General features: G+C 42.8%; 1 protein-coding gene across 1 annotated transcript; it reads right to left on the bottom strand.

Annotated features, from left to right (window-relative positions):
• Positions 1–12,795: 12,795 nt before the first annotated feature.
• On the bottom strand, positions 12,796–14,879 carry GPR88 (G protein-coupled receptor 88). The gene is made up of 2 exons (XM_036825815.1): positions 14,375–14,879; positions 12,796–14,013 (listed from the first exon to the last, which is right to left on the bottom strand). Exon 2 carries the CDS (start codon positions 13,942–13,944, stop codon positions 12,796–12,798), a length of 1,149 nt encoding a protein of 382 aa, XP_036681710.1. The 5' UTR covers positions 13,945–14,013; positions 14,375–14,879.
• Positions 14,880–16,995: the final 2,116 nt, after the last annotated feature.

The raw sequence follows: 16,995 nt of genomic DNA, 5'->3' as shown, positions 1-16,995 counted from the left end.
AAAAATACCCAGAGACAAATGACAATGAAAACACGATGATCCAAAACCTATGGGATGCAGCAAAAGCAGTTCTAAGAGGGAAGCTTATAGCTATAGAAGCCTACCTCAAGAAACAAGAACAACCTCAAATAAACAATCTGACCTTACACCTAAAGGAACTAGAGAAAAAAGAACAAACAAAACTCAAAATTAGCAGAAGGAAAGAAATCATAAAGATCAGAGCAGAAATAAATGAAATAGGAACAAAGAAAACAATAGCAAAGATCAATAAAACTAAAAGCTGGTTCTTTGAGAAAATAAACAAAATTGATAAACCGTTAGACAGACTCATCAAGAAAAAAAGGGAGAAGACTCAAATCAATAGAATTGGAAATGAAAAAGGAGAAGTAACAACTGACACTGCAGAAATACAAAGGATCATGAGAGATTACTACAAGCAACTATATGCCAATAAAATGGACAATCTGGAAGAAATGGACAAATTCTTAGAAAGGTATAGCCTTCCAAGACTGAACCAGGAAGAAATAGAAAATATGAACTGACCAATCACAAGTAATGAAATTGAAACTGTGATAAAAATCTTCCAACAAACAAAAGCCCAGGACCAGATGGCTTCGCAGGTGAATTCTATCAAACATTTAGAGAAGAGCTAACACCTATCCTTCTCAAACTCTTCCAAAAAATTGCAGAGGAAGGAACACTCCCAAACTCATTCTATGAGGCCACCATTACCCTGATACCAAAACCAGACAAAGATACGACAAAAAAAGAAAATTACAGACCAATATCACTGATGAATATAGATGCAAAAATCCTCAACAAAATACTAGCAAACAGAATCCAACAACACATTAAAAGGATCATACACCATGATCAAGCGGGATTTATCCCAGGGATGCAAGGATTCTGCAATATACGCAAATCAATCACTGTGATAAACCATATTAACAAATTGAAGAAGAAAAACCATATGATCATCTCAATAGATGCAGAAAAAGCTTTTGACAAAATTCAACACCTATTTATGATAAAAACTCTCCGGAAAGTGGGCATAGAGGGAACCTACCTCAGCATAATAAAGGCCATATACGAGAAACACACAGCAAACATCATTCTCAATGGTGAAAAACTGAAAGCATTTCCTCTAAGATCAGGAACGAGACAAGGATGTCCACTCTCACCTCTATTATTCAACAGAGTTTTGGAAGTCCTAGACACGGCAATCAGAGAAGAAAAAGAAATAAAAGCAATACAAATTGGAAACGAAGAAGTAAAACTGTCATTATTTGCAGATGACATGATACTATACATAGAGAATCCTAAAGATACTACCAGAAAACTACTAGAGCTAATCAATGAATTTGGTAAAGTAGCAGGATACAAAATTAATGCACAGAAATCTCTTGCATTCCTATACACTAATGATGAAAGATCTGAAAGAGAAATTAAGGAAACACTCCCATTTACCACTGCAACAAAAAATATAAAATACTTAGGAATAAACCTTCCTAGGGAGACAAAAGACCTGTATGCAGAGAACTATAAGACAGTGATGAAAGAAATTAAAGATGATACCAACAGATGGAGAGATATACCATGTTCTTGGATTGGAAGAATCAATATTGTGAAAATGACTATACTACCCAAAGCAATCTACAGATCCAATGCAATACCTATCAAATTACCAATGGCAATTTTTACAGAACTAGAACAAAAAATCTTAAAATTTGTATGGAGACACAAAAGACCCCGAATAGCCAAAGCAGTCTTGAGGGAAAAAAACGGAGCTGGAGGACTCAGACTCCCTGACTTCAGACTATACTACAAAGCTACAGTCATCAAAACAATATGGTACCGGCACAAAAACAGAAATATAGATAAATGGAACAAGATAGAAAGCCCAGAGGTAAACCCACACACCTATGGTCAACTAGTCTATGACAAAGGAGGCAAGAATACACAATGAAGAAAAGACAGTCTCTTCAATAAGTGGTGCTGGGAAAACTGGACAGCTACATGTAAAGGAATGAAATTAGAACACTCCCTAACACCATACACAAAACTAAACTCAAAATGGATTAGAGACCTAAATGTAAGACTGGACACTATAAAACTCTTAGAGGAAAACACAGGAAGAACACTCTTTGACATAAATCACAGCAAGACCTTTTTTGATCCAACTCCTAGAGTAATGGAAATAAAAACAAAAATAAACAAATGGGACCTAATGAAACTTCAAAGCTTTTGCACAGCAAAGGAAACCATAAACAAGACCAAAAGACAACCCTCAGAATGGGAGAAAATATTTGCAAATGAGTCAACAAAGGATTAATCTCTAAAATATATAATTAGCTCATGAAGCTCAATATTAAAGAAACAAACAACCCAATCCAAAAATGGGCAGAAGACCTAAATAGACATTTCTCCAAAGAAGACATACAGATGGCCAAGAAGCACATGAAAAGCTGCTCAACATCACTAATTATTAGAGAAATGCAAATCAAAACTACAATGAGGTATCACATCACAGCAGTTAGAATGGGCATCATCACAAAATCTATAAACAATAAGTGCTGGGGAGGGTGTGGAGAAAAGGGAACCCTCTTGCACTGTTGGTGGGAATATAAATTGATACAGCCACTATGGAGAACAGTATGGAGGTTCCTTAAGAAACTAAAAATAGAACTACCACACGACCCAGCAATCCCAGTACTGGGCGTATACCCAGAGAAAACCATAATTCAAAAAGACACGTGCACCCCAATGTTCATTGCAGCACTATTTGCAATAGCCAGGTCATGGAAGCAACCTAAATGCCCATCAACAGACGAATGGATAAAGAAGTTGTGGTACATATATACAATGGAATATTACTGAGCCATAAAAAGGAACGAAACTGGGTCATTTGTAGAGACGTGGATGGATCTAGAGACTGTCATACAGAGTGAAGTAAGTCAGAAACAGAAAAATGAATATCACATATTAATGCATATATGTGGAACCTAGAAAAATGGTACAGATGAACCGGTTTGCAGGGCAGAGATTGAGACACAGATGTAGAGAACAAACATATGGACACCAAGGGGGGAAAGTGGCAGGCGGTGGTGGTGGTGGTGTGATGAATTGGGAGATTGGGATTGACATGTATACACTGATGTTTATAAAATGGATGACTAATAAGAACCTGCTGTATAAAAATATAAAATAAAATGCGAAAATTAAATAAATAAATAAATAAAGTGACACTAAAAAAAAAACCAAGTAGGACTTGCACTTTTTAAAGAAACATTATATTTGTAAGGGAAATCTCCATTTGTAAGGGCATGTCCCTCTCTGACTCTGGAATCGGAGGATGACCAAATCTCCAGAAACTTATCAACGGAATGGGCAAAGACTTAAATCTGTAAAAAAATCATCCTTGTTTATTGTGCTTTTCATGCAGCCTCTCTTAACTGACTCTCTTCATCCTTGACTTCTTTTTTTCTTTAGCTGAGGATGGTATTTAAGGTAAGGGCCTCAGCCATTTTGACAGGTTACTCAGTTTTCCTAGGTCTCTCCCATGTATGTATACATGTTATTAAACTTTGATCTTCTCCTGTTTAAAAAAAAAAAAAAAGCATCAGAAACAAGACAAAGACACCACGAATGTCTTTGTTGCATATTGTTGCATAGATGCAAAGAATGTTGCAAATTCATGTCCCTGTGCCCAAGGAGGGACACCCCTGGTCACCTAGGCTTGCTTCTCTGTTAGCTGGTGTGGGTAAGGTTTTTGGCAAAGGCAGTTCTTCTCACTAATTATTTAAAATGTTATAAGCCCAGAGCAAGAAAGATTTTGTCACCTCCAAGTAGAAGAAGAGTTATTATATAATCTTAGAAATTTGATTTCAAGGCATCTCAGAGTTGCTCTGATAAAACTTCCCACACAGTACAGACATTCTTTCCAGAGCTAGTCCTCCACACCCTACTTGAATTCCTCAAGTGTTAGGAAAGCCACAATTTCCTGAGACAGCCCATTCTATTTTAAGCACCTATTAAGACAAAGTTCTTTCTCATAATAAGCTGAAATCTATCTCCCACCCACTGAGCCAGATTTTCCCTCTAGAACCACACCCCTAACCTGTTTTCTCCTTCCTCTATGGTTGGGTGCTGTGTTTGTTTACAAGGCCAGGCTTTAGAATCAGCTGGACTTGAGTTCAACTGTCAGCTGTTTCCCTTGCCATCTGCGTAAACTTAGGCAAGCCTAACTCTCAAAGAATCAAAATTTTCAACTATAATACTGGAGTCATCGTACCTGCCTTACAGAGTTGTGAAAATCAGAGAAGGTAGTATACATAAAGTGCATGGCACAGCGTCTGACACATAGTATGTTACCAATAAATGGGATCTGGCTTTATTATTTTGCTTGACAGCCTTTCAGACATTTGCAAGCATCTTATTTTTCCATACAGTCTTCTCCAAGCTGAGCATCTCCTTCAATTGTACTTCAGAATATGGCAAAAATTATTCTTTCCAGATCTGGATACTACACTGGTTTACAGCTTAAGTTTGCATTTAGGGGCTAGTTTAAATTATACCTGGTAAACACTTCCTGATACAACTGGCAGTTTACCTATTCCCAGAAACTGGGAGGCATTTCCTCTAATAAATAAAACTGGATAGAAAAGCAGCTCATCTGAGCAACTCTACCGGAAGCCTGCCTGTTCCTCCTGACTGCACCCTGGTTCAATATCACAGGTCTACACTTTTAGAGGAGAATGCCTTTTTCTCATTCGTCTGGTTTCCAGAGAAATCACTTTTGCTAGTATTGCCCCATCTTTTAGTCTACCTCTTGGAGGTGAAGTGAGTTACCTAGTGGATAGGCAACATCCACTAACCAAGTTTCTCATCAGAGTGGAACTAATCTAACAAGGTCTTGAGCCCAAGAGATGTGGTATCTTTCTCCTTCCTCTCCATTTGGACTAGCGAGAGCCAGTTGACCTGCTTATTCCAAGGACTAGACTGGTAGGGCGGACGGTAGTAAGCCCATCTCGACCCTCACATTAAGTTACATCCTCTAACTTAGCCTTTATCAATATAGAAGTGATATTGTGATTCACCATTTGCACACTTTATGTTCTTATGTATCACATGGTCCAAAACTCAGTGAGTGAAGAGGGGCGCTATTTCCTGGTCACCTCCAGACCTCGGTATGTTCTGACCATAATCTGGAAATAGTCCTACCACATGAGTGCTGATGTTCAAGGAAGACTGAGGGCTGCTCTCACCTCTGCCTGCTCCACCCCCAGCAGGAGTTCTCTTTCTACAACCATCCAGAGAGCAACTATGAGAGGGACAGAAACAGAAGGAGACCTGGTAGGTTGTAGATTTTTACATGCTCCATCTCTTCACTGTCAAGAAGCTAAGTAATAGGCGGTCAGAGAAGATCCTATTTCAGTGCAACAGACTTAACAATAAATGACTTCTAGACACTAGAAATTGCACAGGGACCTACTCATTTTAACCTGCAGTCCAGCTGTAAGTTCTGAAAAAGAGATAAAATCCACGAGTAAGTAGAGAGCAGCACAAATGGCAAACAATGGAATCCTGTACATTGACAAGCACTGGATAGATTTCTCATGATAATATTTTTTTAATGCCAGATGTTCACAGCTCAGCTTCCTTTAGGGGTAGCTATGTGACCTACTTCTGACCTATGAGATGGGAGACATCTTTAGGGGAGCTCTTAGACTTTCCTGTCTCATGAAAAAGAGAAGCAAGCAAGCAGAAGCTTTTTCCCTCTCTTCTGCTTTGGGTGCTGTCGTGTGATTATAGCAGCCATCTTGGAACCATCACCCAACAACACTGAGGCTGATGAAGCAGAAGGATGCAAAGAACCTGGGCATTTGATGACATCAAGATGCTACTGAACAAATTCTGGAAACTACCTACAGACTTCTCAATTGTGTGAGGATGAAGCGTCATCATTGTTTAAGCATTTTTAGTTAGGTAGTCTATTACTTGTAGTTGAACATATCCTAATTGTTCCAAACCCTAGGTCCCTCTTTATAACATCTTTCTTTTGCTTACACTTTTTAAATATAGATGAGTGTACTATTTACAATAGCCAGGACATGGAAGCAACCTAAGTGTCCATTGACAGATGAGTGGATAAAGAAGGTGTGGCACATATATACAATGGAATATTACTCAGCCATAAAAAGAAACGAAATTGAGTTATTTGTAGTGAGGTGGATGGACCTAGAGTCCGTCATACAGAGTGAAGTAAGTCAAAAAGAGAAAAACAAATACCGTATGCTAACACACATATATGGAATCTAAAAAAAAAAAAATGGTTCTGAAGAACCTAGGGGCAGGACAGGAATAAATACATAGACATAGAGAATGGACTTGAGGACATGGGGAGGGGGAAGGGTAAGCTGAGATGAAGTCAGAGATTGGCATTGACATATATACACTACCAAATGTCAAATAGATAGCTAGTGGGAAGCAGCTGCATAGCACAGGGAGATCAGCTCGGTGCTTTGTGACCACCTAGAGGGGTGGGAGGGAGATACAAGAGGGAGGGGATATGAGGATATATGTATACGTATAGCTGATTCACTTTGTTATACAAGCAACTAACACAACAGTGTAAAGCAATTATACTCCAATAAAGATGTTAAAAAAATTAAAAAATAAAAACATAGGTGATGTATAAATATACATACATATAAATGTATGTCAATATATACTTTCTGGCTATAATTATGTACAATCAAATATACACAGGAAAAGAGATTTTTAAAAGTAGATGAGTAGAGTAAAATGCTAAGAGTGGTAATGAATGATATAATTTCTTCTACGTTTCTATATTTTACAAATTTGCTATGAAAACAGACATTAATCTGCACATAGAAAAACACACTTTATTTTCAAGAAGCAAAACTTTCATAGGGGCAGATTTTTTTTGTAGTAATATCAGAATTCAACCATGCCAACATTTCATAGAACTTTCATTTGGCTAAAAGCAGAGTATCCACTATAGCATTACTATACAAAGGAGGCTACGTACTTATCTACTACATGAGAATAGAAAAATGGGAAGTGGGCCTAATTTATACCAGGAAAGATTAAAAACTAAAGCACTTTCTGTTGAATAAAAATAGCAGGGGGCTGGGCTGGCTAGCTGATCTTCAGGGCTACCATTCAGTGAACTGACAAGAAGTAAAGACATTCCCACAGTTGTTCCTCCCAGGATTTTAGCAAAATTGCATGACCATTGATTAGCAATGTTTAAGGGTTTTAGAAATCAAAAACACACAGCTTTACTATGCAAGACCCTGAGCAAAAAAGTATATGTGTAATTACTGAATGTATGTTCAGTAATTTGACCTTGAATTTAAAGTAGTAATTAGGACTGAAACTTATTGTTGCTTTTGTCAGTGTGAACAGAGCTTGGATAACAGGAATATAAATCTCCCCCAAATGACAGCATGTGATTTATACACATGGCTCATAATCCCATACATTATTACTCTGGGATATCCTTTGGCAAGATATGAGTTGGGAGATAGGATTTATTCTCAGTCTGTTCCATTAAGAGGAAAATATATGTGCAAGGAAAGGATCAAATCTTTTTCCTCTCAAAATTACTGTCTTCAACTATAAACATATATTAATTATTTAGTATATTTCAGGTAACTGGTTACTAAAAGATAAAAGGCAGTATTTGCTCTACAAAAATAAAGAAATGAAAAATAAACCAAAAAAATCTTTCCCATCTAGTTTTGAAGATGCCACACACAGTAAAACAGAGGGAATACAAGGGAATATGTGGTACAATCAAAGAAGTGCAGGAGTTCTGCTGGGGCACAGCTTATGGCTGGGGGAGCTCTGATGAGCGGGGGAGAAACAAAGTGAGCCTTCCTGGAAGGAAGGATGAGGGTTGGGTAAGTGATGAGACACGAGGGGACTCCAGGAAGGTCCTTGAATGAACAAGTTACAGACACAGAACATGGGCCACGTTTAGAAGGCAGTGTAGAGACCAACTAGGCTATAGCGAAGGATGCAAGTAGGGGAGAGAGAGATTGGGGAAATTAGGGAACGGTCCCGTAGTCATGGAGGGAATTCCACACTTAACTAAAAACTCTGATTTTGTACTACAGTACAGTAGTTACCATCTCATGCTCTGGAGTCAGACAAAGGTTTGAATCCCAGTGCCACCATTTAGGTTGCCACATGACCTTAGGCACATTAATTACATTTTCTCCTTTACTTTTTCCCTTCCTTCTTTCCTTCCTTCCTTCTCACCTCCCTTCCTTCTTTTTTTTTTTCCAAGTTTGACTTCACTTTTTTTAACTTTTCATTACGAAAAATTTCAAAGATATGTACAAGTGAACTGTGCAATACATCCCATGTACCCATTGTTCCCCTTCAATAACCTTCGACATCTGACATCCCTTCTTTCATCTACAACCTTCCCACTCCCTCCCCGCTATCCTCCTTACCTATAGCACTAGGCCTGATGTGATTAAGCATCTGGGGAAACTCTATGTGTGGCGCCTATTTAAGGAGTCCCTGCAGGTGGGAAGAGTTAGGAAAGGATATCCAAGGAGGACCCATGTGAAAGCAGCATTGCCCTTAGGTTGGAGATACTGGGGTCCCAAGCTGGGTCTCATGCTTTAAAGGGCTTGCTCCCACCTGCCTCCGGCGTCTCCCCTTCCCACACGGAAAGGGGTCCCAAGGAGATGTGCAAATCCAAAGCCTGTGCCTCCTTCAACAGGCCTGGCTCCTGGGCCCCCAGAATTCCCTGCCTAAATGTCTTGAGGTCACTACCAGGACATGCTCTACCCTGTACGTGCACCACTACCTGCTGGCAAGGTGGCTGGTTGAGACGTGGATGTGGGCAGAGCTTGGACCTGTGGGCTGAGTCCACGCACACATGTGGAGGCCCCTCAGCATGCTGACTGCGAGAGGAGAGGCAGAAGGAAAGGCGTTGTTTCTGCAGACCAAGCGCTCTCTTCCGGAGATCCATTCTTGCCCCCATGCCCCACAAACAATAAGGGCAGCGCTTTAAAAGTGAGGAACGTCTATAATTTTCCTCAACGTTCTTGAATTTAAATTTATGCTACTGATGCCCTTTGTCAGGTCAGCCCCTAGGACTGCCAAAGACCCAGACGAGCAGTGTCTGAGTACCTGGAAGAATGGAATAAGAGGTCACACGTGAAACAAGGAAGTTGGCCAATACAGTTGTCATCAGAATAACAGAGTTGCATTAAACCAGGAGGCCAGGGCAGACCAACATTTCCTTGGTAAGCAGATCTTTTCAAGGGCTTTCTCTATTAGAGAGTCAAAACCCTATAGTATTTAAAAAACAAAACAAAACAAACGAAACTGTGGATGCTTCTGTACCTCTGTACAAAACAGAATTATTGTTTAAGCACATATTTCATTTTGGAAGAAGGAAAGTGCTACAAGTAATACCTATTACATCCTAGAATTTAGCCATTAAAGTACAAGGATGAAACGTAAAATAGATAGCTAGTGGGAAGCAACCGCATAGCACAGGGAGATCAGCTCGGTGCTTTGTGACCACCTAGAGGGGTGGGATAGGGAGGGTGGGAGGGAGGGAGATGCAAGAGGGAAGAGATATGGGAACATATGTATATGTATAACTGATTCACTTTGTTATAAAGCAGAAACCAACACACCATTGTGAAGCAATTATACTCCAATTAAGATGTTAAAAAAAAAAAAAAGTCCAAGTATGGTGCAGGGGGAGAGTGTGCTAAATGTCTTAACAGGCATATACCTAAAGAAAAAAAGTAGAAAAGGCAAAGTAGGGCAGCCCAAAACAGCAATTAGGATTTTTCATTCCTGAGTGGATAATGTGTAGTTTCATTTAAACAGGAACACAATCTTCATTAACTTAATCTGTAAAAGCAGTAACTCCAACTCCCAGCTATTGCCCGAGTAAGGCATTTTTAGACACATCATTGCTACTTCGAAATTAAAAGTGAATCAGTCCTGTGGAGTTAATTACCAGTAAATGCAACCTGAAGTAGGTCTCCCACATGGCACTGAACTAGCATAAGATGTTCTCAGTGTTAGCCAGAAGCACTGCAATGTATCAGATACTTGAAAAGCTAAGTTTATAGACTTGGCAACCGTTTATAGGAATAGCGGGGAAAATCGTTAGTAGCACCCACAGTGAGAAACATGGATAAAGGCCTAATTAAAAGAAGATCTTGGGCTTCCCTGGTGGCGCAGTGGTTGAGAGTCTGCCTGCCAATGCAGGGGACACGGGTTCGAGCCCTGGTCTGGGAGGATCCCGCATGCCGCGGAGCGGCTGGGCCCGTGAGCCACAGTTGCTGAGCTTGCGTGTCTGGAGCCTGTGCTCCGAAGCAGGAGAGGCCGCAATAGTGAGAGGCCAGCGCACCGCGATGAAGAGTGGTCCCCGCTTGCCACAACTAGAGAAAGCCCTCACACAGAAACGAAGACACAACACAGCCATAAATAAATAAATAAATAAATAATAAACAAATAAAATTTTTTAAAAAAAAGAAGATCTTTTTGACAGAGATTTAGACAAGTGTCCCCCAGCCCCACCCAAAAAAAATTCAGCTCTCTGTTGTTGCAGCCTATTCCCCAAATCAGTTATACTTACAAAAAGGAAATTACACTTATTTCTTTTCAATGCTGGCATATGGATCCTATTTAGTTATAAAAGGTAGAAATAATTTTAGAAACTAAAAGTAAAATTAAATAAAGCCAGAACAAAGAAATTACTTTCATCACCAATGCTTCAGGATACAGTGTCATCTGCTTCAGCGTTCTCGAGGAGGTATGCAAGAAGATCAGAGACCGAAGAAAAAAACTCGGAGGAATAGTTGTCTGAACTTTAATTAAATATTTGAATCAAGAAAAATGGGAACAGATGAAACCTTAGTAAGAGAGAAATGGTGCATGCACAAAGGGGATAGATTAATAAAATGACTGCTGATCTATTATTGGTAATAAACACATTTGTTTTGTTTTGTTTTTCTACAAACATGTCAAAGTTTCCTGCAACTCCCATAATTATTCAAACGCACAAGTGTTCCCACTATCCTGGCTTACAAATGTCCAGGAGGCCAACAAAGCAAGCTGTTTTGGTTCCTGAATTACACAGTTAATTGAGGCTGTTCAGCCCCAGATTTGATGTAGTGAACAGTCAGAATTGCTGGTAGCTGAGTATCTTATTACTTTACTCTCATTTTTATTTTCTAAAGTGATTTCACACAATTTTGCATTTCAAATATTTCTAAATAAATTTAGTAAACCAGAGATGAAAATGGCAAGCCTCAAATCATACGTTTTAGAACAGATTCCCATTTGAACTGTTCATTTTATATAACTGAGTTTATTACACCTTCTTTAACAGATATGATATTAATGGTAAGTGTCATGGTAATACATAAAAAACACTGTTACTTTCTAATGTGTGACTTGTCTAAACCCTAAAAAGAGCACAGGTGGCTTTGCAGAGCCAAATCATATTATTGATCCATCTTGACCATGGTTCATTTGCAAGATAAAGTCCCACCTGGGAGTCTTCTCATAAATTGGGTCAAGACAAGAAGAACTCTAGGTAGCCAGAGGTGTCTCTGTGTCTCTTTTCAAATAACTGATGGCCACTTCTTCTGGTGTGTGGAAGAAGTAAAATGTCCTTGTCAAATGGGTATTGCTTTAGTACCACATGCCCAATAAGTTCTAGCATCTAGGAGAGCATGCAATAGAGGTTAATATTAGCTATGCAGTCATGGTATTATTAGTGTTTAATTATATCATGTGCATTGAGATATTTTAAATGTTAAAGAGAAAACAGAAGGACTTATTCTCCTTAGCAACCATTAGAGTACAGAATGTTCACAGCTGCAATCACACTCATAAGGCAGGTTAAATTGATGACAAAATGAGGGTAGCAACTAATGTGCATGCTATAGAAAACCTGAAAGTGGTACCTAAAATAGATAGCCCCCTTATGTTTTCCAAAAATCCCATAGCTGGCTCAGACCATCAATCAACACAATGGAAATCTGTCGCTTTAACACTCAATGCCGATTTTCAGTCTTAGAAGTGCAAAGGGGGGGGGGTGTAAAATAATAAATATGGGGGTTTTCCCCCTCACTGGCTAAGATTCTATCTCATTGGGGAATGATTTTACTTTATAAAAACCCTTTTAAAAATAAAGGGCTTAAGGTCTTAGTGGCAACTCATACTGGTGTGCACATCTGTGGCTTCATTCTTCAGGTTAATATACAAAGGCTAAATTATAGCAGAAGCATCATCGAAGGTAGGTTACTTTCTAAAATGCTTCATAAATATTATTTCCTTCAATATTATTTCCTTTGGCTCATGCACACTCAAGGCGCTTCATATATATTATAAGATGATGAAGGTGGGAATGGTAATTATGTTATCGAAGCTGTTTTTCCAAAACAGTGTTGAAAAGAAATTAACCGGTTCTTTCAAAATGTCAGTGTGCAAGTTCCTGAAGTTTCCCGGTGTTTTGACTTTAGGATTTCTCCAAGACACGCGAACAAAGGGTAAAAATCAGGTGGCCGTCGAAAATGACTTCGCGGACCCCCTGTATACGGAAACCTCGGTTCAGGTATCCCACTGGGGTCGAAGGCGAAATCTTCGCACCGATATATTATTGAGCTTCACCCGCAGGAGTCTTCGTTCAGGCAGGGGATGCTTTCCAAGATCACGAGGCGGTGGTGCCCAAGGGCGATGGAAGCTGGGAATCTCCGCTTCCCGCCCGCCCTGCCCGGGTCACCAGTGCTGGCCTGCGGCGCGAGTGCCCAGCTGCGCCTGGGACACCGCAGGCACAGCCGTGGCGGCGGCGGCAGCGGCCGCCGCGTCGCCGATGCCGGGCAGGACGGAGCGCACGGAGCGGCGGAACTCCTCGTTCCTCCACGTGTAGAGCAGCGGGTTGAGCGCGGACAGAGCGCAGCACAGGAGCCAGCTGGCCGCCTGCACACCCCAGGGCACGGGCAGCGAGAAGCCGCTGGCCAGGCTCACCCACACCAGCGGCTGCGTGGCCAGCAAGAAGACGCAGCAGAGCAGCAGCACCGACAGGCCGCTGAGACGCCGCTGCGCCCGCCGCGGGTGCAGCGCTGGGGGCAGGGGCTGGGCCTGAGCCGGGTGCGCGGCACCAGCCGGGCCTGGCGCGTGAGGGGCGCCCGGGAAGGCGGCGGCGGCGGCGCAGCCGGGCAGCTGGTGCAGCAGGTGGAAGTTGAGGACGCTGACCCGCTTGACGCTGACGCGCACGCGGCGCACGATGCCCAGGTAGCAGTGCAGCAGCAGCGCCGTCTGCGCCAGCAGCGCCGCGGCGGCCAGCAGCGCCGGGTAGTGGACGCGCGGGGGCGCGGCGCCGGGACGCGGCGCCCAGGGCGGGAGCAGCAGCACGAGGCCCAGGGCGAGTGCCCAGGACAGCGCCAGCATGCCGGCCGTGTGGCGCCGCTGGTACAGCGCCTGGTAGGTGGCGGGCGCCCGGGTGATGAGCAGGTAGCGGTTCAGGGCCACCAGGCAGTGGGACAAGAGGGACACGGTGAGCCCGAGGCCCAGCAGCCCGCCCCGCAGCAGGCGGTAGCTCCCCCCGGCGCCGTCCCAGTCCCCGGGGGGCTCCGCGGAGCCCGCGGGCAGGAGCCCGAGCACCGCCTCCTGCGGCATCCAGAGGGCGCAGACGCTGAGGTCGGCGGCGCAGCCGTTCACGATGAAGGCGTTGCTGGTCGTCTGCAGCTTTCGGAAGGACGACACGAGATAGATGACCATGCCGTTGGCCAGCGTGCCCCCGATGGCCAGGCCTGAGTACAGGAGGGACACGGGGATGCGCCGGCCCGCCCACGACTCCTCTTCCTCGCAGAGCAGCAACAGCGATCCCCCGGTGGCGGAGGAAGTGGACGTGGAAGAGTTGGTCATTCTGGCCAACTCTTCACACCTCTCTGGCTAGCGTCGGCTTCTCGCAGCGCGGCCCATCCTGACACCCGCCTGCAGAGAGGGCAGAGACATCCCTTCAGCCCTCTGCCACCGACACAAAAGGCTGAAGCAGAATAATGGGCTGGGGGAGGGGGAGAGACAGAGACGGAGCTCTAGGAGAACGGGGGTGGCAAACGACAGGTGCCTGCCTGGGAAATGTCTCTAGTGCCAGGCGAAGGGCCTCTTTACATTCAGCAAGCACCAGGGAAGCCCTAGGACAGAGCAATACAGAGAACAGTTTCCCCTTCTCCCCCTAAACACACACATAGACACACACACGGGAATGGCAGATGGAGCCCCTAGTTTCCAGGAAAAAGCAGAGCTATCCCACCTGGGAAAAATACCAGGGGAAAGGGGTTGGGGGGTATCTTACTTTGGGGCTGGTCCTTAGCTGGCAGTAGCAGAGGGAGGGATGCCAGGAAATACCTCCTCAGCAGCAGCATCCGTGGTCCCGAAATCAATAGGAGGAACTCATCTGGGATCAGTGCCAGGAGCAAGTACCTCCTTCTCCAACGCGGCATCCACACACATGGCCCTAGGCAGAAACCAGCAGCTGCAGGGAGACTTCTCAGCTGGCAGCAGGACTGGAGAAAGGGAAGTGGCAGGCTGCAAGCCCAGGCAGGTGGGCAGGTAGTCAGGCGGCAGCAGCAAGGATGCTTGGCTGCAAAAGCAGAAGCTCAGCTCAAGAGGAGAGCAAGCACCCCGTGCTCAGGAGCAAGAGTGGTGGCTGATGAGGGGAACCCACTCGAAGCTCTCTCCCTGCTCAATTATACATCACGCAGGGAAAAGGCAGCCTTTCCACACTTGCATGAATTATTCAATAGCTTCTAACTTGTGAAAGGGAAGAAAAATATCTTGCTCAGAAAGTCCTGTCATTAAACAAGTTTCTCTGTTTTTTCTCAGTCTCTCAATCGCCCTATTTTTCACTTTGCTTCATTTTTCTTTTCTTCTTTTTTTTTTCCTTCCATCAATGCTAGAATAAAATTTAATATACCCCCAATGTATTTCATCCCAGTCTGATGCATCCTGGGGGTGAGTTTTTCTGAGAGATAAATATACTCCTAATACCTAGGACTGATCTCTTCCATCTCACATTTTCAGGGAGAACTTATATTCTAATAGAAATTCACTTTTTCTTTGGTAAGGTGGGACATGGGTCATTAGCCACACAAAATCCCCAAGTCTTAATTTCAATCATAGTTTCAGTTTTTTTCTCATCACCAAACTCCTTTCTAGAGTGTGGCTTCTGTTTAGTAATGAAATAGAGGGTAAAAATGAAATGGTCAGAAGTTTACATGCAAGTGGGTATCTGGGGGAAAGCAAGGGCCCTGAATGATCCACAGTTTAAGGGGCAAAGTTGTCTCTTTACTGCAGAACTTTTAATCTTGTGGTCTGTCTTAGATGGAGATTTGCAGTCTGATGTTGGAATCTTCCACATGGGAAATTTTTCATAAAAGTCACCACCTCCCACAAATCATTTTTCACCGGGAAAATCATTTATTTGAAAATTTAACTCAATATAGAATATGGTAATATGGCATAATAGAAAAAAATGCTAGGTGGGGTTTCAGGTCACCTGGGTTCTAAGCTGCATGTCCACCAAATAAATGGCCTTGTGGTGGATTGTTTTCATTCTTGTCAAATAAGAAGTTTCACTCAGTGACTTCCAAGGCCCTTTCTGTTCGAACTTTCTATGAATCCTCATGCATAAATTTGACATTTCTCCACCCTAGTCTGACACCTGAAATATACCTACTCTGTCTAACATGTAATGTAGTCAGTGTCAGGTCACATGGCAGCAGTTTTTTTCCAGTCTGTCCCTAAGGGTGCCTATTCAGGATGAAGCACAAAGTGCACCTCCTCTGCTCTCTGCTTCCCTCTCTCTCTTTCAAAGACAGTGTTAGTTAATGACAACTCTAAGGAGGGAGGGCTAAGTAGGACTTGATGGATTTGGTCCACTTAAGTGGTATCTAATAGTTGAGTTGGGGGATTTTTTGCCAGTGTCTTTTATCTGTTGTTATTTGTCTTAAGGCTTTGAGTACATCAAGCACAGCAAGCCTGCCAGAGATCCCTCTAATCATTTATAGTTAAAACTTGTTGAAATAAAAATTTCCTCTCACGTGACAGGGGAGGATTCAAGTTCCAGGTCCTTTGTCCCAGCTGCTGCCTTACGTGGAATGAGCGAAGTCCCTGCTGGGGGACTCCGGTGGCTTGCAGTCACACACTTCTGCCAAGACCCTCCCTTCTTTAGCCCTGGCCTGGAAAGGGACAAATTTTTGTTTGTTTGGGGGTTTGTTTTTGTTTTAAGCTACTGAATTTACATAATATAGGGTGGGAATTTTTTCTATCTTATTCCCAGCATCAAAACAGTACTCAATTATAATTAATATACTTAGTGAATCAACGAATGGATGCGTGTATAAATGATTTCATTCCTTTCCATGGTGAGACAGTAAATAGTTTTCATTAGCATCTCTTTCCTCCTACCCTGGCAGGAACTTGCTCTGTGAGCTATGCCCTCTGATGCTTGTCCAATCTCTCTACTCTCCACTGCTTGCTTTCCATTGGCCTTACAAAGATGCTGATTTCACTGCAATCCGATAAAGTTTCCCTGCACTTCACCTCCTTCTCAAGGTGCCTACACAGCTCACTTCCTTTCCTGGCAAAAGTGCTCGCTTTCTGTTTCTATTTCCTTTCCTCGCATTGGATGCCCACCCCACACTGCTTTTGGCTCTCACCACTGAGACACTTTCCAACTGACCAAAGGTCTGCCCATATATAAAACTGCCTACTGGACACCTCCACATGGCTATTCTATGGGTATCTCAAACCCCAGATGTCCAAAACTGATCCCTTCCTCTTCTTTCCAAATCAGTTCCTCCTTCTCCTGTGTTCTCAGTGACCAGTATCACCAGTATCCTGGTGCCTAAGTCAGAATCCTAGCTATCACCCTTGATTCCTTATTTTCTCTCTTACTCCTGATATCCATCAATC

This window comes from Balaenoptera musculus, chromosome 1 (assembly GCF_009873245.2).
Source record: "Balaenoptera musculus isolate JJ_BM4_2016_0621 chromosome 1, mBalMus1.pri.v3, whole genome shotgun sequence".
NCBI lineage: Eukaryota > Metazoa > Chordata > Mammalia > Artiodactyla > Balaenopteridae > Balaenoptera > Balaenoptera musculus.
Note: the sequence above shows the minus strand (reverse complement) of the source record. Positions and strands in the feature narration are given on the sequence as shown.

Bases quoted from the DNA above. Each gene is read 5' to 3' on its own strand.
- GPR88 (XM_036825815.1), bottom strand. From the start codon at position 13,944: ATGACCAACTCTTCCACGTCCACTTCCTCCGCCACCGGGGGATCGCTG.